We start from the raw sequence: 26,385 nt of genomic DNA, 5'->3' as shown, positions 1-26,385 counted from the left end.
TTCTGCCATAATTCATTAATATGTTGTTAATCCTGATGAAAACCAGCAATTAAAATGTATACAATAAAATTATATAATATTGTTGAAAATAAATTCTTTAAATCAGAGTCAGAAATTTTTGGTTAATATTTTTTTATCAAACAATATAGATGTTGATATTCAAGGCTACACAAAAGCATTGCAGCTATTAGCTCCTTTTTGATTGACACCCTGATTCAGATGTGCAGCCTTGTTTGCAGCGTGCTTGATGGAAGGGCCATATGTTTTATGAGATGAGGTTATTCATAGGTTGTTGTGTTAACCAGGAACACTGTTGAACCTGTCACTTCCTCTTGAGCTGACAAGCTTTTATTAGGGAAGGGGAGGACGCTCTTGTTTATTCATCCTTGGTCTACGGAACGCGGCGTGTGTCAAACTAGATCCACCATGCATAAGCTTGTGACATTTGTTCAACTGGTGCTGTATTGGTACAATGGCTTTAGTCAGTCAGTTGTGATGGAATCAGATTTGTTCCTGAGAATAAGTGTGTGGGAGAACAGGGACACATGCCACAATATTGTGAGAAGGCAGATTGCCAGAACTCTAAAAAAAGGGTGATTGCTCACTTATGGATACTTGCTGTGGTATCACAACAATAAGCCTTTTTTATGGACTGACTGTCACCCACAAATAAGCATATGGCTGAAACAAGAAAACATGTCAGCACTCCCAGAGCAGCCGTGCAGACACACATGCAGAAACAGACACACTTCAAAACCCCATTCTGTTTGGCTGTTGTTTTTGTCAGTTTACGACCTAAACCCCCCATTGTTGAATTAACCGCGGAGAGAGGGGTGGGTGGCTGGAGCCGCAGTGCCAGGGCTATGCTGGCTCAGAAAAAAACCCTAGTACAAACTAACTCTTGGCAGAGGATGGAGAGGCAGTATTTTTCCAAAAACTGATTACCTTCCCTTCCCCCAGTGTTCCCTCTCTCTCTCACTTTCTCTCTCTCTCTGTGACAAGCTGTTCCCTTGGCAGCTGTTTCGACAATGCAGATCCCCAAGCACAGGGGGAGGTTGGAGTGTATATGAGTGTGTATATGTATGGGTGGGGAGAGGGGGGTTCACTAACTCAGGAACCCTCCACATGCAAATCAGCACAGAAACATGCCAGTTTTTTTTCTTCCTCTGAGGCACCGGGATGCTGAAACTGAGCACGATTAGCACTCAACACTAGTGTCAGATGCCGGAAACCCCGTGCTTTTTGAGGGCCTGGCCTTTTGTTTGAGCCCCTTCCGTTCAGTGGCTGGCCCCATAGTCATGTTTTTCCAGGTGTAAACTCTTCTGGAGAGCTGCTTTCACCCTACCAGTTACATCAGGTTTTGTTGGCCTCATAGATCTCATAGCGTAAGGTTATCGAAAAATTCTCCAGACTACCCTGCACAGTCCAGAGCTACCTACATGCATTTGTGGTATTATATTATAATGTGCAATCTTATTATATTTTCTATACATACCACGTGTCCTCTAACACTCTATTAGAGGCGGGAATAATAATGTGACTTTAACTAGGCTATCCTGGCAGGACTCATTAGAGGATAGATGATACTTCTCTACCTAAAACATGAGTCACATGTGGCCAGGGAGCCCATGGGCAGGAAACAAACACATCATAATCCTCCTCTGTAATTGGGCAAATGAGAGATGCTGCCATTGGACAATGGCTATGAAACAGATGGCAACAGAGATGCGAGAAACTCCCACTACCCCTAGCCCAGCTTTCTCTACTTTACAGTACAGCTCCAAAAGGTAGAGGCAGCATCATTTCAACAGCCCCTACAGCTCTGTCTGTCTCTTTCTGTCTTACACACAAACACACACACACTTCCATCAAAAGTGAATCTCTTGTCTCCCATCAAGGCACCTTTTCCTCCAAGACCCCCACTGAGCATGCCTGCTAAGAGCCCTCCTTTGAGCCCCTAATGCATGCACAATCAGATTAGGGCCGTCGATGTAAGCCTTGAATTACTCACGTTATGACTTGATTGGCCAATAATTTGATTGGATTCACATCTCTACTTCCCCTGGTTCTTCAGCTCCCATCCTCCCTGTCCCCTTCTCTTCCCTTCTTCTTCTCCACCTCCTCCTCCTTCTCCTCCTCCTCCTCCTCCTCCTCACCATCTCCCTTTCACTTGAGGCAACAACAACAACGCTGGCTGTCAGCTTTTGAGGCAGCGTGTGACCGTTTCCATGGGGATCACAAAACTGACTTATCAAGGGAAAATAAGTCCTCTTACAAAAACATGTAATTCTCTTCCACACTGAATAGCCTTTGTGTTACTACACAATGAAAACGCAATAGCTGGTATAAACATGATAACTAGATAGATACTGATGACACCCCAAACAAGACTACCGGGTATTGCCAGAGTTACGATATAAAGTCATACTTACTAATAGCTTTTGTATGGATTATGGAATTTTACTGGCCTCCATGGAAAAACAAGACAATATCCATGTAATAATTATGACAAAAGACAATCTTTAGCTCATGGATGCAATATTTATGCGTGATTGTATGGTATATAGTCAGAGCACACTTGGGATTAAAACCATAACAGATGGTAGCAGCTAACTTACATTTTCATGTTCACAGTCACTCTGCAAATGTGAACATATGAATTCATGTTACAACTAACAGTGGGTGGTATACAGGTGGAAACAGTGGTCTCAACATGTCGAAATTAGGTGTAAATTTCCACATACAGCTTCTGCTGCATGAGCATGAAAGGATGAAAATGAAATCAATTTGATTTAACATCACACAATGCAGAAATATGGAGTTTTTTTTAGTTAATCAGTATAAATGTATAGGGCATGTGGAAAGAGCTGCTTCACGAAGAGCAGATACTTGAAGATTAAGAGAAGATTCATAAATAAATGAATAAAAATGGTAAAATCAACGCTGAAACCTTGTCAAACCCTTTCTTCAGATGAAATTACTTTTCCAGAAAAATAACTGTGAATTTCTTTTCCCAACAATATTACATTGCTAATCTAATCTAATTATTTCCTGGAAAAAGCAATTACAAAAGGTGAAGTTCTAGGAAAACAGGTTTCTTGCTATATGAAATAAAACGAAAACTATGCTTCCTGTTGAGTTTGGGCTGTTTCCGAACACAGTTGGTTCAAATCAAGGTGCAGTTAGTCCAGATAGGGAGTGATGTGATGTAGTAAACAAAAGTATACAAATATGTTAACTTCATCTTTTAGAGGGGCCTCAGAGAGCCTCCCACCAGCTAGCTTGTCAAGGCTGCCTCTTCCTTTTTCTGACAGGTATGAGGTGTACATACCCTGTTAATAAGGGACTACTGACTCTGCGGTTGCTATAATGTGGACCATATCACTGCAAGAAAACATATGGCATACAAATCTCTGGTTTGTTCTCATGAGGACGAGCAGAGACTGAGGAGGCCAAAGGGTCTTCTGTTAAGATAATTGGTAAAGGAACTGTATAAAACACCAGAGGAAGATGTAAACTTCACTGTCAAAACGATATAGCACAAGACGCTTAAAGGGAAGGAAAAGAGGCATTAGCAGATCGACTGGAGTACATATTTATGGGGTCCTATTTCAGTACATGGAGGCAAAAGAGCTGATTCTGTTTGACTGCTAACTTCAAAATGAATCTGTGAAGAGTGTACTGCTCCGCAAATTAGCCTGGGAGACATTTTGTATCTATGTCACATACTGAGCAGAGAGAAGGATGCGGATGGATGCTCCCTCTACTGAGAGGATGGTTTGATGGTAATCACATCCCTGGTTTTTCCTCCCTTTTCTATCTTGTCTACCATTCTCCGTTTTAACTTTCTCGGCTGTCATATTCCACAGAAAGAAGGCAGCCATCTGCTATAAATCATACCATGCTCTGCATCATATGTAACAACATAGACTTGCAGCCGTGTAAACACAGGCATACGCAAATGATGGCAGCAGACGAATCGCTGTCGCTGGCAGAAACTAAGACATCCCTTAGAGCTAAACATATTTGACTCATATGAAAAATGTACACATCCAAGAGAAAGCTATGAAGCATACACTTAGGATAAAAAGCATGCACTGTAAAAGTACTGTAAAACAAACAAAGACAATCTAATATTTTGACATCGAGCATCCACAAAAATATGAAGATAAAATCAAAAAGAGATCACAACAATAATCCGTGACAGTCACAAAAACCTTAAAGGAATCACAGAGACATCCCTGGGAGCATTTTAAGATGCTGCCAGAGAAAAAGGTCACCACCTTGATAGTGGCATACGATAACACAGGGACAACAGCGCTGAGATAACCCAAAAGATAATGCAAAGATAGAACCAGAGATGGCAGCAAGATAACCCTCAGACAACACAGCAGCAACACTAAGATGGCATGACGAATGCAGAGATAACACCAAAAACAATGAAGTGATATCACGAGCAAAGCACAACAAACCGGTACTCGGGCCAGACATCAAACCTACAGTAAGTGAAGGAGACAGAATAACAGCTTTCTGAGGGTGGAGTGGAGGAATGTGAAACAGCGACAGATATAACAAAGACAAATGGAGATAACAGGGCCATCGGAAAAAGAGAGAGACGACACAGCGCATGCAGACAAAATATTGACACTGTGTAGAAAGAAAAAAGGGCAGCAGAAAATGTTATGACTTCTAGATACGAGTTGGTATCAATAAATGTGCAGAAAAAGAACAATTTGCATGACAGACTCTTTCAAAGGCGACATTCTCAAATAAATAATTATTAAAGCACACAAGCTGTGCAATGCAACAGTGACAACTTAAGGAAGAAAACCTTTACTTTAACATTTGTAAAAAAGGGCTGGAGACATTGCAAAGTTGTAGAAACACAATTTAAACCATGGAGTTGGGTTTTGGAATGCGCTGATGTTTTGTTTTGAGGTAAAAACACTTTGAGAGGAGACAGGTAGATGTATGGCACATGGGTATCTTAGCCCCCTCTGAGGTGATTTCAGATGATTGCCTCTCCTCCAATGTCTCCCTCTGAACTGCTGACCATCTCTTACTCTTTTTATTTCTTCTCTCCTCAACATCAATTCCTTCCCCTCCACTGCAAAGCAACAGTATGTGTGTGCCCACTAGGGTTGCACGATATTGACAAAATGTGATATTGCGATATCAATATTAATTTTGATATTTTTAAACATATGTAAAATTACAAAAGTTATGGGAAAATGCATCAAAATACTGTAGATTCATAACAAATAAAACACAAGGTTTATTTCAACTGACAACATGAATAAATAAATAACTGGTTGTACAGTATAAAATAAATAAAGAGAACAGGACACAACTTTTCTTTCGCTTCTCTGATTCGTTCCGTTTTGTTGTCTCTATCTATTTCTTCACTTACTCTGTCGAAATATGCACACACGTGGTACGCTCCATAGGCTTTGTCACGTAGTAGACCCGTGAGCTGACGCGCACTAACATGTGCATGTGGCACGATAATTGGCCAATGAAACATGATCATTATAGCGTTTCAAGCGGGCTCTAAATAAAACACAACTAAGCCACACAGCCAACGGACGGGACGCAACGCTCCACAAAATAAACAAAATATTGCATACTCATCGCGACACTTTCGATATAATATTGCACAACGTGATATCGCGATAACGATATTGAGTCGATATATCATGCACCCCTAGTGTCCACAGGGCCTGAGGTCTTGAGGCCTAGGCCCCTTCTGAGCTAAGATAAACTATGTTGACCATGACTTTTAGATCCCTGAGACCAGGCAGAGATCTCTCCTATGTTTCTCAGCAGAGCAAGAAATGTCAGAGAAGCATTTTCTTCTTCTCATTATCTCTTTGACATACAATAAAAGATATAAGTCGGATTAAAGCCTAAAATTGCACATTGTACAAAAAAGATCATTTTGCACAATAAAGAGTGTTTGATATTTTGATGTGAAATTTTGTCTTTTCCATCTCTTCCTGTCTTTATCTATCTCTTGCACGGCTGTGTCCACACACTCACACACAGAGACTCATGGGAGCAGTGTCAGTGAGATGAAAAGGGACCCAATACTTTGGCTTTGCTCTTCCTCATTAGGCAGAATGAGGGACTGTGTTGGTGTCAGAGAGCCGGTTCATCAACCCCCAGCAGTACAGAGCTCCAGCCCTGATCTACACTTCTCTGCTTGGACTTGCTGCTCCCTCTTCCTGCAGACCTCTCACATATGGTTGAAGCCAGTGGAAATGGAAACAGTCAGTGTAATTTAACATGGCGTGCCAATAGAATTTGTTAAAGAGGGTGATAGGCTGCAATGGGGAAAGAAGGTAAGGATAGAGTGAAAGAGAAAAAACTCATAATAAGGAAAGTTGTAGTTAATTATATGAAGACAACTGGATAAAAAGAGGAACAGGTCTCACAGTCTTATGTTATGCACTTCTAAAAGGAGGCTATTAAGTGAATAAAATGGAAACTATCTATGTTAATAACCGGAAACAGCTTTTATCGCCTTGTTTTTATTGATAGGAAACACATTTATTATAGATATATATATATACTTGTAAGGCACTCAGAAACAAAAGTACTTGCAATTATCTTCAACATAGTTAGTGGGAGTGAGCTATTTAAGACGCCCCTGGTTCCTGAAGTAAAACAACATTAATTTTTCCCATATACAAAGTTAAATCATCAGTTCAAAAGATTAAGTTAAAACATATTTGGGTCTTTGATAAAAGAAGACTGAAAAACTTTGAGGTAGAGACCCTGATTACTGAGCTTAAAGTTCTGTTACATGTGCTGCAAACCAAAGATAAATTCTGGTTCAATCGTGGGTGAATTCAGCAAAGGCCGTGTTTTGAATTCGCTACCTCTGACTGGCCTCTTCTCCATTGCAACGGCAGCCAAGGCTCATGAGTATTGTAGTATTTAGACCTGTCCGCCATGCCAAAATTACGTAAAAACACAGGATTTCGCAGAAAGAGTGTTGACCATAACCTACACATATGGGATCATTACATCACCTGTGAGAGTCCTGTGTTTCTATGTTTGGTAACATTGAGGATACCGTTTAAAGAAACGATTGAAATGGGAACACAGAATGGGGAAAGACACTTCTATAACCAGCGGCGGCACCTCCCTCTTTGCAACTCCACTGAAGTGCAGCTATGTCTGGCAAAGCTCTCCAAGTGTGAGCACTGATACAGGTTCTGATCTGACTTGCCGCAGCACCCAGAACTGCCATTAAATATGATCTATGTAGAGTGACTCTCAGTGCGATGGGACTGTGGACTCACACAAGCTTACAACTGGATGAAAGCAGTAGCTTAAAGTTGGCATACAGACTTAAGCTGCTGCAGTAGAAGGGTTGTAATAATTAAATAGAATACTCTGGTGTATTAAAGATGAATTGAGGCCATATGCTTTAATGAAGTCACTTTAAGTGTGTGTACAAATAGTGACAACTACTTCATACAATCACTAAGTGCTGTGACTGCTAATAAGTAGTTTGTTCCTAAAAACATGTAGTTTTCACAGTAACATACAGACGACACTTGATTTATAAGCCTATAACAATGTATTAAGGACAGGAACTGTATATCTCAGTTTCATCATATCTTGCTTAAAATTAAACAGCCAATAATTCATGAAACATGACAAATTTTCTGTTCTTGTCCCACTGAATTCTATTATATTCGTTGTAAGGATTTGACAATTTTTTACATTTTTGTTCACTGTAGGGTTGTCACTGTCACTCTTTTCTTTTCTTAAAGCATTTTTGATGTTTTGAACTCTCATATCCTTAGTATCAGAGATCATGCACAGAACACACAAGTCTTTGATATCCTAGATTTAATAAGAAAAGATAACATGTCTTTTGTATTTAGAAATGTCTTAACAGTTTGCTACCTTTGGCCACGTTTAGATCATAACAATACAGCCACTATACCAAGTAATTCTGCACTCTGCTACTAAAACTCTACCTGTCAAATCAGTACCTCAAATCTGCCAATATACTGCAGACACTGCCAATCCTGCAGTTTTACATCAGTAAAATGAAGACATGAATGAAAAATGAAAAAAGCATAGTGGCCCTAGTGTTGCATGACTATCTAAATAGTGGATCACAAAGATGATACAAACCATCAAAATAATATTGATTGTCATTTCAGTGTGAAAGCTTTCAAAGAAAGAGGAGCCAAATATTCATTACAGCTGCATTCATGCATGCATTCACTCGAACTCGTTAAATGCAAATACAGAATGCAGCGCATCCTTTGTGACACCGTATCTTTGCATATAATCTAATGATTTACTGCTTTTTAGATACGCTCTGTGTGTGAGCAGGTGTGTCATTGTCTTGCCTCTTTCATTTGGCTTGTATCTTTCTAAGTATTACTAGAAGGTGGAAAAAATGTTTTTATATATTTCTGAGGCCAGGCAGAAAGAAACTAGGAAAATAGGATTCATGAGTACCACTCATGGTAAAATTACAGTTCTTCAGAGGATAGAGGGTAAGTAGCCTTGAAGTAGTATTTCTGACACATAAAATGCAATAAAAAAGAAGATGCTCAGTGTTCTCTCTTTATGTACATTAACAGCTCGCTGTCACAGCCGAATGCTGAGAAGCCCAATACGGTTGTTGAATTTCAACATTTTTTAACTTGCACCGTGACAGGACTGTAGAGCAGAGGTAAGTTAGCATAGATGGAGGGATAGATGGTGGGATATAGGGGGGACTGGACATTGAGGAATCTAATCCCAGAGTTAATTGGTATGACTGATGAAGACAAACTGAATAGGGTCAGCTGAATGAGGAAAGAGAGGAAGGGTGAAAGAGAGGGCCCACTGTGTACGGTGCACACAGAGTTTAACACTAAAAGGATATTAGCACGAGCACACAAACACATACAGTAGATAGCTAGAGTGAAATACTCGGAGATTGTGGTGAGGATTGCTGTTCAGGTAAACCACAGTAAGCCTGTGGCAGCGGGAAGTGAACGCATACTGGTTAAAGAATGCCCTAAACATTCTTGGTAAAAGCTTTTCCTTACCACTGAAGCTGCACCATTGATTTTCCAATACTCACATCTATTCACAGGTGGTCTTCTCAAGGCCAGCTGAGTAACTAAATGCAAAGCGTTTCACCTGGTCTATGTGCGTCAATGTGGAGTGTGGAAGCCCGGTCCTTTGAACACCGTCTCTGCGGGGCCTGCTAATTGAGCCAGATCAATTCACAGAGACGGCGAGCAGGTTGGCACAGTTGCCACATCAAAGAGATTCTAATAACTGCACACTGTGGCCATTACTAAGCCTGAAAAAGCCATATTTATGTTTGCTTCAAAGCAAGCATGGCAGCATTGAACATACTGAGAATGCAGGCCTTCACTGTTCTTTTTCAAGCCTACAATTTAGACACAAGGCCATTTTGGAGCAATTTGGGAACTGGCTATCACACTTGCATAATTACAACCACTCTAAATTGTACTTTAATTAGATGCCTTTTTTGCTGCTTCAGTGGAAACCAATGAACACACTTGAAAAAGAGCCTAATGACAGACCGTAATTGTTAAGAAGTAATTGCAAGGATACCCAAATGATTCCTCTACAGTATATGTGTGCTAAGTTTCACACAGCCACATACCACTCTGCATCTACAGGAGGATAAGTTATGCTGATGCTGTCTATTGCCAGTTATCCCTTCGCCTCTTTCTCACTGCCCTGTCTCTGCCTAAAAAGTTTGTAACTTTGTTCATTAGTGCTGGCCTGTCTCCTGCTGTACAGGCTGTCTGAGGTGACATTATGGCTGGCAGGCCTCTCACTCGCACCTTCCAGCCCTCTCTCTTTCCGCAGTGTCTCACTCTTTGACTCCCTCTCAACTCCATTTTTCTCACACTTCTTTTTTTTTTTTTTGCTTCATCTTTTTAGTTTCACTCCAGCTCGCGCTGATTTCTACTCTCTCTCATGCTCGCAGCTCGGCACGTCTCCGCACTGCTCAGTGAAATAATTTACCGCATGCAGCGCTTCCGCGGATGATTGAAGCGTAATTAGACGGCAGAGACAGTGGAAGCCAACGGAGGTGCTTGGGAGCCGGTGCTCGTCAGATGGTCCGTCTCACTCTCACTGGCTTTGCCCTTCAAAACTATCCCTTCTGCAGGAGGAGCAGAGAGGGGACAGTGTGCTCAGCCCTGTCGCAGCTACCTGCACTGAAAAAAAGTGACACGTTGGAAAGTGATTGTATCTTTTTTATGAGTGGGATTATCTCACTGCACTGTAGATATTTCCAAAAAGTCAGTAAACTCAAATTTAAAACTTATCTGCTGAATTATTGAAAGATGAGAAGCAGAAAGAAAAGAGGCATGCAGCTATGTGTTCTGAAAGCATGATTAGCAGCTTTGTGCTACGCAGTCTCTCAAAGCTATACTGTCACCATGGCAGAGCATATAAAGCTACAAGTGCTTGTTAAAGAATAAAACTATGAGTGAAGGAGTGAAAGGAGTGAAGTATATACACAATATGCTTATGTGCTGACTAGCATCATTCGGATACTTACACGCTGTATTCTAATGTGGAGAATGGTCGTCAAAAAATATGGAAAGAAATGAGCTGCTGTGAGTGGCGATAATCATAAGGATGCCCTTGTCAATGGCAGCTTCAGGGGAAAAGTGCTGATCACCACACTGTGTTCTGACACCATATGCTTTGCGAACAGCACTGCAGCGGATGCCAGAGGGGAAATGGCATCGCATTCAAGGTGGTGAACATCAAACGGAGAGGTGAGTGATGCTGCTGAGTGAGCACTTGTACCCCCAAAGTCTGTCCAATTATCCCGCTGTATTCATAATACAAATTATTTCCCGCTAGATTCTCCCCCAGATTGAAGCAATGCTTGGGTTCGCTAGGCTAGCTGTTGTCAGCAACCAACTGCAACAGCACTGTCAGCCATCCCTTTGATTATCACCCAGAGGTCACCCTGTGTTGAGCCGAACCGTGGGCTCCTGGGTGTCAATGGAGCTAAGACGTCAGAGGAGTCACCTTTAAAGGATAATAAGAAGACTGCTGACGGACTGCAGACCACCCAGAGGGGGATCCGTGCTTTTCACATGAATATAAATGTAATATTGACAGGAAATCTTCCCCAGGAGAGAGGAAGAAAAAGACAGCAGAAGAGATGGGGCAAGTGAAAGGGAGTGAGAATAAATGAGAGAGGGAGAGTGCAAGAGGACTGAACACTCCGGTTCGTTTCACACCGTTTCGCATCCGCTGGTGACTACTGGTTGATGGGCCGGTACGAGCACTGTGTTATCATAAACATTTGGGATTCACTTCATGGAGGCACTTTAATGATGCTTTTAGCATAATTTTCACACTGTAATGTGAAGTGAAGGGCAAGCAGCGCCTTTCTGTCTGCCTGTAGCTTCTGGGAACCTTATAAATATTGGCTATTGGAATGAGGATGGTGGAGGCACACTGCATCCCGCTGCTTAAACCAGGGCATTGGTGAAATCTTTTCAAAATCAATATCATTACTTTGTTTGACTCCTTACTGATAATAAGCATGGTTAATTGAATGACATTTTAAAGTAATGGTAGTGTGAAATTTGTTAATTTTAAAATGTTGTCTCTTTTACTGAAAGAATATTAAAATACAGTGAAAGAAGAGAAAAGAAAGAATAAATGAAAGACATATTTCACATGTCAGGATTCAACAACAGAAACAAGTAAGGACTGTTACCTTTAGGTGATAAAACATATTAAAATAACACAATCCACATGCATCTTCACGAGCATCATGAAGTTCCTGGTCAGATCCAATAAAAGCAAATGTCAGCTCCAAGTTTATATTGGCCCTAATGTCTATCACATCACAGCAGGGTGTACATTATGACAATTCATAGGATGTTAGAGTTGTTTTGCTAATTCTAAGCGGTCCACACTGAGAAGAAAAAGAAGAGAGTGAAAATAAAAAGTAGAAAAGGACAGCTTTGTTTTCATCCGGGCTGTTATCGGCAAAAGCCGACTGCAGCGAGAATAGGGAGGGATGATTTCCATAAAGACTGGCTGTTGTCTGAAAGCAAGCAGCTGTCAGGCGGAATTACCTCTCCGACACAGACACCACAATCGAGGGCGCCCTTCCCATAATTCAGTCTGATTGGCTCAAGGGGAAAATGGCAGCCTGTAGAGAGTGAGGCGAGTGGCTGGTTGACAGGTTTGCATCTGTGAAGCTAGACGCGGCGTTTACCTGTTATTATTCGGTCTGAGCAACGTGTCAGTTTTCACAGTTCGGAAAGCTACCTGAACAAAGTGACATAGAGAATACAGTCCACGGTGTGAGGAGGCAAATTTGTGCCTACACACACACACACACACACACACACACACACACACACACACACACACACACACACACACACACACACATACATATAAGATGTGGAACAAATAATTGGTGCAACAATAGTTAAGTTATCTGTCATTGATTATTGAGATAAACTGCTATGATTGACCAATTTAAATTTGTTGTGAAATGTAATGTTTTTTGATGTTTACATCAACTTTTTTATGAAACAATACCACTAACTGTTTTGCTATGCGACATCCAACTGTTTGCCACTGTAAGGCTATAAGAATAGTTTGACATTTTGGTAAATACGCTTATTTGTCTTTTTGCAAAGTTAGATGAGAAGATCAATACCACTCTCATGTCTTGGCTCTAAGTGTTGGGCTAGATCTGAGAGGTGATTAGCTTAGCTTAGCATAAAGACTAGAAATAGGTAGAACCAGCTAGCCTGGCTCTCTCCAAATTTCAAAGTACAGCATCTAATAAACACATTTCCTCCGTTTGTTTAATGTTCAAGTATCCAGTCTTTATGCTAAGTTAGGCTAATCACCTCCTGGCTCTAGCTGCATATTTAGAATATAGAGAGTGGCATCAATCTTATCACCCAACTCTTTGTAAGAAATAAATAAGCACCTAGAATTTAAAATATTACTTTATATATATATATATATATATATATATATATATATATATATATATATATATATATATATATATATATGCTGCCTTGGTATACCTCTAAAAACTAAATATACTAAATATACCTCTAAAAACTAAATATTCAATAACTTATAATAAAAACTTATTAAAAACTTTTTGTTATAATATGATTCCACAAAATGATGCAAACACACACACACACAGACCTATGCTAAGTGCTCTTATCTGTGACTTGTGTAGAGGTGAGTGACAGGAAGGGAGGCGCAGGGGGGAAGTGTCCTTTAGGTATCTTAATTATGGCTCCTCTCCTCCCTCTCGCTGTCACCATCCCCGGGGGAGGGCAAGACAAAAGGAAGGCAATGTTTCATCTCTGCTGCCTTGGTATTTCAAATTCCAAGGGGAGTAAGAGGAGAGAGACAGCAAGGTGTTACATTGGAGGAAGAAGACAAAATCAAGTGACGCTTCCCTTTTCCCTGTTTCTCTTCTTGCCTTCTTTGCAGCTGTGTTAAGTAAGACGCCTTAATAAAAGCATTTTAATGGCGTCAAGGCAGGGGAAAATGCGTAACTTGATTACTGTGACGGTTTTATTTAATGTGCTCAAAGCCTCTGGCTCTGACGTGCTATTCATTTATTACTTTGTTGAGGAGATATACTGTATATGTGACAAAAGGAGCAGAGGGATTGAGAGAATGAGGCTGAATGCTCTTGTCGAAGTCTTCTGTGGTGTTAGCAATCATCTTTGTGATTTACACCTTCCTCAATGCGCATCTGGGTTTTTCATCTGGCCCCGCCAGGGAAATGCTGCGCCGCCATGACAGAGAGGAGGATGTCAGAGACACCTTGGCAGGTAGGCAGATACAGAGACGGCCTGCTGTTAATTATTGATGTGAATAAATTGCAGTCATTGAATGTTTGGCAGGGAAACACATGGCAGATATGAATACAAATGTGTTTATGAATGCGTGCGCATAAAAAAGATGGCAAGAGAAAATGACATTAAGTAAAAGGTTAGAAAGAGGGAAGAGGGGGCACGGTGGAAGAAGAGGAGCCGATAGAGTGATGGGAGTGATACCTGGTAAAGAGACATTAGAGAGATGTAGAAGGAGTCTATAAAAGCAAACTACTCCTTAATGTCTCTCACAGGTGTGATAAAAGCACAGAGCTGCGGCACAGAATGCTGGCCTTTCCATTTGTGTGAACAGAACAAGGGAACATTCAAAAAACAAACTATTATACACAAATGCTAATGGGAAAATGATTTGGTGAATGTGCCCACATGCACACCTATTCACACAAAAATTCTTAAAAAGGTCAGCTCTTTTGTTTGGGGACACAAGACCTCTCTCCTGAAAATATTGACTGAGAAAAGGGGAGCAATGCAAAGTGTGGTCTTAAAATGAGATGGGCAAAGAGCACGGCTTCTTATCTGTATTCTGAGAGCCTGCCCTCTTATAAATATTGGAAGAAGGACACTGGTGGGGGGAGGAAATGGCCAAATGGTGCATTTGAAAAATGGCACACCTGAGCACCGCATGGAATATCATCTCCTCCTGTCAGATCTCATCCCATTTGATCAAAATAATTGCCACCTTCATCATTATCATCATTTCTGTCATCTTCACTGGCGCCATCGCCATTCTTCATCTCATCAGGGCTTTTTTGGCTTCAAGGGGGGCATTTCTGGATCAGATCAAATGCTGACCATCTCGTCTGAGAAAATCACCCTCATAGTCATCATCATATTGATTGCTTTAATACTACTGACATTTTGTTCACCTATGGGCTGGTACAAAAAAAGCCTGGTTTAGCCATGCAGGCTTGTCTATCTTAGATGTCTGGAGAAAGGGCCCTGCTGTGCTTTAGTCTATGATGATTCTCTCTGCAGCCAGCAAGGAAATGAAAAATATAGAAAAGAAAAATGAGAAAAGGACAGCTGCTTGCCTGGACTGAGGATCAACATACATTTAACAATATCACTGATGTTCTTGTTCTGGCACCACAGTTCTTTTGGGGTATAAGCTAACTAGCCAGTTTACAATCTGCTAAAACTGACAGACAGCCAAATTGGCAACAATCAACATTCACTTGCAATCTTATTAATATACAAGATTCTAAGGTTAAATGTGTTTTTACTCTAAACCATGCCTCTCCATGTGTGTCTATGTCTTTCAACCTGGCTCCATTGTGCAACTCACTGGGGCCCTCTTTGTACAACTAAACAGGCTGTCTCATCTGCTTCCACTTTAGCAGGCTAATAATACCGCTCAACACAGGACAAGCGGCTGGTCAAACTTCAGTTACAGCAGGGCCAGCTAACATGCTGGCAACCAAGTTGGTTTGCCGTGGAATAATGCCACGCAGACACACAGTCTCACACATAACTAAGTCCATGTAGCCACTTGAAACAAAGGACCACATGTACAAGCAAAGTCTTGATACTAGATTGTATGTGACTACAGGTTTGCCCCGTCACAGAGTGTCAGTAAAATAAAACAGACCACATGCACCACAGTCGCCTCCCAACTTGTCATATAGCCATACAAATGCAGTTACAAGCTCACATTCAAGAGTCTTCTTATATTACAGTGAACAAGTTTGTCATTAAACAGCAAAGCTGTTTGCAAAGCAAAGAAAATGACTTTCTGTGAAACTGTGTTCATGGACAAAACCAGTTTTGGGGAGCTCTCGGATCCATCAATGTTAATTAAGTTTTTTAAGTGTACAATATTAAATCCATGGAGGGAGCTGAACACATAACAACGTGCTAATGATAATGCAAGAGGAAGTGGCGATGCTAACTTGTTTTTAAACACCCCTTACCTTGGCCATTTGGGCCTGCACCCCGGTGGCTTTGAGAGACGACACGGCCTTCTGTGCTGCAGCTGGGCTGTCAAAATCCACAAAGCCATAGCCTGGAGAGAGAAAAGAAGAGAGCGAAAAAGAGAAAGAGGAAAAAAGACAGGCATTAGTAAAGCAAAAATTAAGGCAGATGACTAACAAGGAGAATGACAGGCACTTGGTAATTGTAGCAGTAATAGGTTGGTAACATGACTACAGAGGCTGCCAGTTCTCATATCTGGTGAGCACTACATTGTTTGATAATTAGCGACACTGACATTCATAGGGGGATGCTATGCATCTTAATAAGTAGCATGGATGAGCGATTTAGTAATAACAAACCCCGGCACCCTGCCCACCTCCACCTCCACACATACATTATGCAAAAACACACACACAGATACATACACTTTTGCACAAACAAAAACACAAAATAACTGAGTAGCGTGCAAATCAAGAACACAGACACAGGAATGTTGTAATTCTGTTGAAGAAACATTCCTATTTGTAGTCTAATGACAATTCATATAAATATGAAGTCCATAATTGAAAGTCCATGATTAAAGAAATAATACAAACATGTACACACACTCACATGCACAGAGAGCTGCCCAATTAATTCTTTTGATTTTTATGAGACTGTGAAGTTGGCTGGCCCACATCGCGTTCCTCATCACCCGGCATATTAACACAACCCCATTTCACAGCCTTCATAATCCTCTCCACGGTAACAAATCTCTCAAAGGTTGACAGCATAGCAGAGTTGCTGCCATTTCTCTCTGTCTTTCTTCAACTCCATCTCTTTAACATACACATAAACACTCACTTATATTTTTCAAACATAAGTCTTTGTTCCTCTCTGTCTCTAAAACACTCTCTCTCAATGTCTCTCCCTCATATTAACAGCCACCAGCACCCATCTGGAAATTCATCACCGGAATGAAATCTGCGTCTGTGATTTATGAGTTATTGTGATCCCGACGTTCTCCGGGATGTATCGGAGACGGAGGTCACGTCAGTGTTAATTAAAATTTTGGTGGCGGATTAAAAGCAGTCAATGGTGCCCTTTGGTCCACTGTTTCAGAGGGAAAGTGTAATTAGAAAAGGATAATGGGTGTGAGGTGGGAAGAGACTCGCTGCTGTGGTTACCCCATCGTGTTACAAACAATTATAAACTAACACGCGTATGAGCACACGCATGCACACAAACACGTAACACCATGTGTTTTTCTCTGCAAACATCTCACTTTCTTAGACGTTTGAGGTGTGTGTCTGTGTGGTGGTGAGGTGGTGGGGGTTGGGGTCATTTTCCTGTCGGATGGCTGTGAAGGAGTGTGTAGTAATGTGAAAATCATAACCTGTGGCGGAAGAGAAATCGAGTGCGAGGACTGATTAATGGCCAGCTGTTAGAGTGGGGCTGGGAGGGCCGGGTCTTTAATTGTGGAAATATGAAGAGCCAGAGCGAAAGGATTCAAATACAGGCGACAGTCAGACAAACTGTACCCTTTCTTTAAAAATGTATTATTTCTTAAAAGAGACTGCAAGTAGACAGTACAGCCAACCATTTTGTTACATTAGTAAACCTATAATTTAATCAGTATTTAAAGAAAGTAAAACTTGACTTGCATAAGAGCAGCTTGTTAAAATGTATTTTAATATGCAGGGTCAACCAAATAAAAAATAAAAAAAAAACGTACTGTCCGTCTTGCCTTCAGTGGTATCTAGGCATGCAGACAGTTTTCTGCCTCCTCCCAAATATAATGGAGGTGAATTGAATTTTGGCTGTAGTGAAACTGAAAGCAATGCAATGCTTTTCAGAGACTCCCTGTTACTGTGGATAATCCACAGACCATTCTGTGAACAGTTTTCATGGGACTTCAGTACAGATGGGTCACAAACTACCTAACTAACTACTAACATAAAGTGTCTTTGTAAGATTGTAGGCCACCACAAACTACTATAACAGCTTCAATGTGCCCTGGCACAGACTGTACAGTCGCTGGAACTCTACCGGATGGATGAACACTTGTTCTTCCAAAATACATTTCCTCTTTCGGTGTTTTTGATGATGGTGATGTAGAGTGCTATCCATATGGAAAGTATTTTTGACACTTGTTTCCCTGGCGCTCTTGCCTTTTGCCTTTTTGTTGCCTGTTTCACTATGAGCCTTGTTTCACCATAGGCATATGCAGAATAAAATAAATTGATAGGTAAAAACAATGCTGTTTTATTTCCATTAACTCATCGAGCCTTCTGGAAATCAATTGTTTTGTCCAGTAAGTTTCTGTCAGTCAGCGGAGGAAAGTTTTGTCTGGCCGCTATCCTCTCAGCTGCTGAGGACTGTTAGGTCCGAATGGAGGTCGGCATTGCTGACGTCTCACTTTCCCAGTAACACATTGCTCCAAATTCTACCATAGGTTTTTAGTTGAGATCTGTTGACTGCAAAGGCGATAGCATGTAATTAACACCATTGGTATTCGCATTTCAGAGACACCTCGTATGGAATCCATTTTATATTCACGGTTTTCCCTTTTAATTTGTCACATGTCAGTGTTTCTCTGCTCACAGATGAAGATGGAATATCCAGAGCAACAGGCCTAGTGTTTTTGGACAATCATGTTGCTGTTGAATATTTTAAATGCTGTGAGCACCACAAACTAAATTCCTTTCACTTCATTCGCACTGCAATGGGGGCAGAAAACTCAGATATGGATCCCTCCAAACGTACTGTAATTTGGGTGAACTAACCCTTTAGACACAGGGAAAACAGATATTGCTCTTTAGATCGAAGAACATATTAAAAGCAATTTAAGAGAACCACACAGATTGTTACTGAGGCCCTCTGGGTGATGGCTGGTTCTCCTTAATAATGAGAATATTCCAATGCTGGATACCTGGGACCCCCAATTACAAATTTAATATTCACTCCACTACCACCTAGAGTGCACTTATCAAACATTCAGCAGGATGAGGATTTTAGAGAATGCTGACCTATATTCAGACAGCGCTGAATAGAGAAAGAGGTGAGGGGAAGGCGGAGAGAAAGAGAGTGAGAAAAAAGGATGTGTAGGGTACAAAACAAAGGCAGAGTGAGGAGGGGGGTTATTGGGGGTCAGCTGAATTGACACTCAGCTAGCTGCCTCCAGTAATAGATCAGGTTTGCTCTTCCTCTGTTTAGTTATTATAGCAGATATATGCATACAGTAATGATTCTATAATGTGGAATGTTTGATCTATAGCCACAGGGGAAAATTGTTACTTGTTTTGCTGGAAAAGAAAATAATTGAGAGACATAAAGACAGCTTCAGTCTCTAGTTGTGCTTTTATCATGCAGACATATGTGAGCTGCTCTGCTTCAATATGTATGCCAATCGGTTTCAGTATTAGAGCAAGGTATAGGTTTATACATTACTTTTTAGAAATATTTAGATTATTAAAACATATTTAGATTTGGGATTGGTTTCAATTTTTTCCCGCTTTTTGTTTGTTATGTACCACAACTTAAGACCTTTAATATTCAATATTTGGGAGAACCCATTGTGCTGTTAAGTTTGCATTACATTTCGATATTGGACACTTATAAGCCTAGCTTGCTAACCTTATGACTGTCACAGCAGAACGATAAATAAAACTTGAATTTATCCTTTTCGTTAATTACAATTTGGACCAAATAAGTCTATAGGTTATAAGAAATACCAAGTGTGTATAGTACTGTATATAATGTTACATTTTAGTCTGTGCCAGCTGATAGTGTGTGAGGTTAGCCTGATGGACGTGTTGGTTGATCTGATTCAACCCAGGCATTGCAGGTGTGTGGGAGATGAGATTCAGTTGGAGATTTCTTCCGGCAGGATGCAATCACGGAAGCGACACGCTGACAGTTGCAAACCACACGCTTTCTACACAGAGAAACACTTTTGAAGACAAAGACTCTGAAATACTATTCTTGTTTCCCACAACACTACTTTAAATACACTTTTTAAAACCTGAACTACAACAACAAGGAAGAACAGGCCTGGCCCGGCAAGGATGCTGACGAAGGAGAGGACGCGGAGCAATGAAAGCGGAACCGCCGCCACCCGACGGCAGGAGAGACCGGCGCCAGCAGGCCTGGCTCCAGAACGCAGAAGGCTAATTGAAACAGCGGCTGGGTGAGTCCGTTTAACACAACACAACCACTCTTAGGCAGGAAAGTATCCCTCATCTAGGTCAGTTTAGGTCTAACTCTCACGTTGAATGCAACACGCAGGGAAAAGGAGACAGGGGGATTAATGTTACTGGCTAGGCTAGCCTTTAGTAGCTGTGTGCCTTTGTTATATCAGCCCAGGTTAGCTTAGTGTTTGTAACAATAATGATTACATACAAAAATGAATTATAATTTCAGTTTTGACTTTAAGTTCTAAGACAGTATAAGCACAGTTAGTTAACTGTTGTATCAGGATGATTATCCAGGGTAATTCAGACATTGTTTCTAGGAAAGACACTTATCTTTGTCTTATTGTATACATGTAGACACATATTTAGTATCACCTGGACAAATAAAAGTAAAACTATCAGCATGGCTAAAAACCATCAGAGATGGGCGTGAACTGGCCCTTTAAGACTAGGTTTGTATACTTCATAAAGTGTGTACAGAATTACAAGGTACTGTGTCTATGGGTGTGTACGTTTGCAGGTGCATCTATTGGTTAGTCACTGAGCAGAAGAAAACGTCTATTAGGTTGTGAAGAATTAGTAGGGTCAGGAAATGTTACACTCAATTTAAGATGTTACATCTCACACATTGAAACAACACACACACACACATACACACACACAAATGTGTCTCTGAACCCAAGCACATGCTGTTCTCGTACTGTATTCAATGCGGGTACTCTAGTGTTACCATCTCAAGTGGGATGCAGAGGGCAAGGTGTTGCTTTGAAGCCTCTGCAACAACACAAACAGCCAATCAATAGCTGTCGCTTAAAAGCAGCTCAGCCGATAATGCTGTGCAGCTGCACACTAATGTGTACACACACACACACACACACACACACACACACACACACACACACACAGTCTGTACAGACACACAGACTGTCTCTCTGAGAGGAATAAAGAGAACATGAGCTGCCATATCATATTTCCTGGTCTGGCTCTAACAGGGAGCCTGTCAAGATAAAAGGACCATCTTCAATCAGTTACTACAGGATGGTGCTATGCTACCACTGCTTTTACTCTGCTGTAGCCCCAGTGACTGTGCTTGTATGTGTGTATGAGGCAGGGCGCTCCCTAACATAGTCCCCCTGTGGAGGTGTAGAACTACAGTAGATGCCACCTTAGGCTCCAGTCCACACAAAAGTCTTCAGTGGAGGGTGGAGATAAGGGACTCATTACAGTATGTGTATCGACGTATCAATCATCCATGCATCATTCATGCGCCGTCAAATTATGCTAATCCTAATTACTTCTGGGGAAATTACCATTTTTTATCTGCTAATAGTCGGGATTGTTTGGGGTTTCCTATCCACTATATCCACCGCCATTTTCCCCAATATTTCCATTTTTCACATTCTAATATTCAGTGCTAATGATCCCATTTTGCACAGCATACAATGGAATAATAATGCCCTAAGTATGAATAATGAATCAACGACAAGTCACAGAGCATTACAATGGTGTACGGAGTAAACAGTGTAATTGTTTACGTCCTTGTGAGTCATCAAGAGGAGTTTAGAAGCTGCTGTTGCACATGGGTGATACATCATCGTGGTTACACATATGTTAATAATTCGTACTTTGCATGTGTAGAAGTAATTATGGTTAATGGAGGAGATAGATGCGCCACACCATGGGCAAATATGCATTAACAATGCCTGTAATATGATTCTTATGATTCATAGTACAGCTGTAGTACCGCATCACATCCATACTACAATATGTGCCTCATTCTGACCTCGCTCTGCCTTCTAACTGCACGTGTACAAACACCTGCATGTGACTACTACCTTTTTTGTATTTGTATATCTGTGCATAAATACTGCATGTACAGTAGTATGTAGTGCTGAAATAATTTGTCAATTTATACATTTGTTGATCAATAGTAAATTCATAGATGAACATTTCGAGTAACTGTGTGTCATTTATCAAGGAAAAAAGCCAAATATACATTGGTTCCTGCTTCTCAAATGTGAGGTTTACGGCTGCCGCTGATTTGTTGATCATTTTTCGTCATTTAGTCTATAAAGTGTCAGAAAAGAGTAAAATAATAGTTTCAAGAGCCCAAGATGATATAAATATTCTTTTTTTTGTCGACCAGTCCAAAAACCAAAGATATTCAGTTTAAAATGAAACTTGAACCAACAAATTTATTTTTTCCCCTGTGATAAATGACTTAAACAATTACTTGATTAATAAAAGTGGTTGATGATTATTTTTCTGTCTATCAGTGAATTCATTGCTTCAGCACTAGTAAAGTTTAAGGCTGGTTTTCTCTTTTTTATATCACCGTAAATTGAATACACAAACAAACAATCTGAAGCAATCACCTATAGGGAAATTGTGATGAGTAACAACAACAATTCAGAAAATAACCTACATATATGAATAAAAAGGAGCCGTTGAAATATTTTATTGCTTGTACATTTATAGATGTCTTTGGTCAATTTGGGGGTTTGACCAGCCCTTCTGCCCTGCAGGGATGGTGGGTGGGTGGTGGTTTTGGGAGGCTGCGGTGAGCTGTGAAAACACTGAGGGAGGGGTTTAAATAGCAATATGGCATCCATGACTAACTGCGGCCAAGTCAAGACCGCCTTGGTCACACTCCAAACCCAGAGGAGAGCATCCTCACTGGGATTGCATTCCTCTGTCCTCCATTTATCCTGCACCACCAGCAGCTGTCTGATGATACATTTTTGTGGCTACACCCTCTACTAAACCATGTGGTGGTGTGTGAATGTGTGTCTGTGTCTGTGTGTTTGTTGAATGGGTGTGTACAAATGCTTGTGTGTGACCTCCAACTTTCCTGTTTGTGTTTGTGCATGGGAGGGTACGTAAGTAAACAGGGGAGGATCATACATCTATCTTTCAGTCAAAGGATCTCACAGAGAAACATCTGCAATGCATTTTGCTTATATAATGCTGCATATTCAAATCTTAGCTTGGGCCAAGAGCCTTCTGACCACATCACTGCTGTCACAGCATTAACACCACAGAGAAGTGACAAGTCAAAAGGCGACAATTGCCCAATGATATTACAGCCTCATCTACATCTGACATTCTATAAAATAAACAACCCTGTTTCCATCTGCTAACACAGCTGCAACAGTTATTAATCCACATAGTGTTTCTGCACACATGAACCTAAAAACACATCAGGGAGATGAGGTCAAATTAGCAAAAAACATGCAAGCACAAACACATGAAATGTTGTCATGCACCCACAGACTGTAGCTCTTGGAACAACTCAAAATAAAGATCCCTCATTTACTTGTCCAGTGTCACCATCCTGGCTGCCTGGCGCTTGAAGACAACACCAATTTGTTGCAAAATAACTCTCACAGAGGGCTCTTCTATATTAGACACAGGCGAGGAGATAGTGGTACAGGCAATTAACTTATCAACCCTGCAACATGGATTGATAGCTAAGGCAATTGTCTCAGGCTGAAGCAGCCAGCCTATTGGCTGTATTGTATTTCTTGTCATCTTCTCCTGCAGGTGTAGAAGTGTCCTCTTCAGAGAGCTGCAGTCGGGATCTGCAGAGGGCAAAGAGCCAGGGCTTAGGGCCAAAGGGGGCCACTGGCAGCTCATTGTACCAAAGACAAACTGAACAGGAGGTTGAAAAAACAAATCCCTCATCCAACATCTGTGCAAATGTTACAGATTTCGGAATTGATGCATATAGTTGCAAAAAGATTGGATGCACGTAAGGGATGAAAATGTTTAACATTAATGCAACCCTGATGCTAGCAACGCATGTTCTCCTCTGTAATTCTTTACATTTTCTGCTAAATCACACTGTAGAAAGTGTCAGCGTGAAGCTATTCTGCTAACACTGAAGCAGGGATTATATGTAAAATACTATGTTAGATGAAATTTTCACAGGTCAAATATTAAAGTATTTTAACAAACAGTATGGGTTCACAATAATGATCTCCTCTCCATCTCAGCATTCCTTTCTTGTTCATTTGACTCATCATTTTTCTTCCTTTTCTACCCTCTTTCCTTTGTTCCCTAATTAATTCACATGTATTCACACTCATTAGCTATAGCACAGCACCATATGGCTTCTACTACATTCCCAGCTATAAATTCAGTGTGTGTGTGTGTGTATATATATATATTTATTTTTTAATATATAATAATATATATATATATATATATATATATACTCATTGCTGACATTTACTGCTTTAAAGTAGCAGACCATTTTGTCTCCTACACTTTGCAGATATCTTCATTCAGATCTGTAAATGGCATCGCTGCTCAGTTCCCTGGTAGCTCCATTAGCTTACTAGCTTAATAGCAAAACCCGATGTGTTTGGTACAACATGTGAAGAGTACTCATGAACGGTTTGAGACAAGGGTGTTAACTGCTTGTTAAGAGGTTGTTAAAACGAGACCTGTGGCCAAAACACTGAGTGGCTGTACAGAACCCCCACATGGTTATCTCAAAGAACACACAGACACACACAGACACACACACAGGTTAGAATGTCAAACAACCTTGAATAGCTGCTCATTATGGTACTCGATGTGAAAATGCCACAAGCAATATAAGCACATTTTAACAGAAAGAGCTGGTGCAGTCCTTCTTTCACACTTCTCTTTCACTTCACCTATTGTATAGAAGATCCTAAAATACCTCCACTCCTATCATTCCAACTATACCTGGAGAGAACTAACTTCAGTATTCATGCTTGGTGCCATCTTGTGCACCAACGTGTTATCCCCATTTGAGCGACAGATTGCAATAAGCAATGTAATCACGTCAGGTACTCGGCCTGAAGGGGCCACAAGTGAGACAAGAGGACAGGCTAAATATTTGAACAAAGCCAGATCGATGAAAATTAAGCGCCTTCGGAACATAGAAAAAAAATCTCCAGATAGAGACGAACATTAAAATCCTATGTTCATCTCTATGCAGCACATTTCTTTTTCTTCTGCATCTGTTAGTCATTCATGAGGAACGGCCTGGCCGCCCCTAGCTAGCCTTCCTCTTCACTGCAGTTATGATTTATGCCTTCCTTAACTAATCGAGGGTATGATCATTAGTCAGGGGATGCGCAAGGGGCTAGGGCCTTGGCAAGTCAGTGGAACGCTGTATCTCTCACTGTGGTTCCACGGGTTAGGTCCCCGATAAGAGATGACTGGAGGTACGCCCCCTTACCTTCCACCGGTGCCCTCTGAGGCATTAGTCAACAAACAAGAAAAGGGAGGGAGCTCTGGGATGTGTTTTAAAATGGATTTAACCAATGACTAGAGAAGAAAGCCACTGTGGTGACAAACATCTGCAACAGATATTCCAAAGAGTCTGTTTTTACTTTGTTGAAGTTTATTACAGATCTTTCTGTCTTTGTTTGGATCCAGAAGACAGACAGTCAACAATAACTCTCAAGAAATGAACAAATCCCCCAAATTAGCAATTAATCTGTGTGCTAAATGCTGTTGGGAAACCTTGATCCATTTTGATGAAATTCTGTGGCCCCTGGGTTTCACCTCACCAAGACCTCCAGCGCACACACACACAATCATTAAAACACACACACACACACACACACACACACATTGCATGCAAAAACAGCACAGGAAGTGGAGGGGGTACAAAAGGTCAGAGCTCAAGGAATGCAGCGCTGATGGCCTGGCTGCTTCTATTTACGACAAACTTGGCCAATCAGATGCCTACTTGGTAAGGAGCCAACTTGTAACTTACTGCATGGAGAATTACGGAATGGAGATTGAGGGGGGCAGGGGAGGCGAGGGGGGAATACGGGAGAGAAAAAATAATTTGTTTGTGTGTGCATGTGGTTTGAAAGGTGGGTGGGGGGTGTTGGGGGGGGGGGTTGTTTATGCTAACAAAGGCTCCGGGTGTTATCCAATGAGGTTCTGCATGCTGAATCTGTCCAAATCAATGTGATTATCCCTCAGCTATTGCTAATTAGAGTCATTAATACGCAATGCAAGTAGGAAACGGCAAACGCGTTCTCTCCCTCACTCCTCCAGCCGACCTCGCCTCTTTCTGGAATGGCTTTTAGAGAACTGAGGCATTTGGAAAAGGTCCGTTGTTGGCCACATTTCAGTCGAGATTCTCATCTGCACATAATTCACTTTCAAAGGGCAGAGGGGGCGGCAAAGAGAATCCTTAATTGCGCCGGCACCATGTACAACATAGACAAATGTTTATATCTCAGCCCTCTAATGAGAAACCAATAACGGATGCAAAAAGCACTCTCTGCCTTTTCTGCCCCCCGCTCCCCCCTTTCTTTCCCAGCCCAACCCAAATACACAGATACACATGCACATGACAATGAAAAACAGACCTTTTTGGAGAGTGT

The 26,385-nt window shown here is 41.1% G+C and overlaps 1 protein-coding gene across 9 annotated transcripts in view; it reads right to left on the bottom strand.

Annotated features, from left to right (window-relative positions):
- Window positions 1–26,385, bottom strand: part of rbms3 (RNA binding motif, single stranded interacting protein) — a 306,928-nt gene that overhangs the window by 110,417 nt on the left and 170,126 nt on the right. For all 9 annotated transcript variants that reach the window (XM_035991632.1, XM_035991635.1, XM_035991640.1 and 6 more), the window contains one exon: window positions 15,833–15,924. In XM_035991632.1, coding sequence (XP_035847525.1) covers window positions 15,833–15,924 — 92 coding nt within the window. The remainder of the gene's footprint in view (window positions 1–15,832; window positions 15,925–26,385) is intronic.

This window comes from Sander lucioperca, chromosome 14 (genome assembly GCF_008315115.2).
Source record: "Sander lucioperca isolate FBNREF2018 chromosome 14, SLUC_FBN_1.2, whole genome shotgun sequence".
Lineage (NCBI taxonomy): Eukaryota > Metazoa > Chordata > Actinopteri > Perciformes > Percidae > Sander > Sander lucioperca.
The sequence above is the reverse complement of the archived record's forward strand: the minus strand, read 5'-3'. Positions and strand labels throughout refer to the sequence as shown.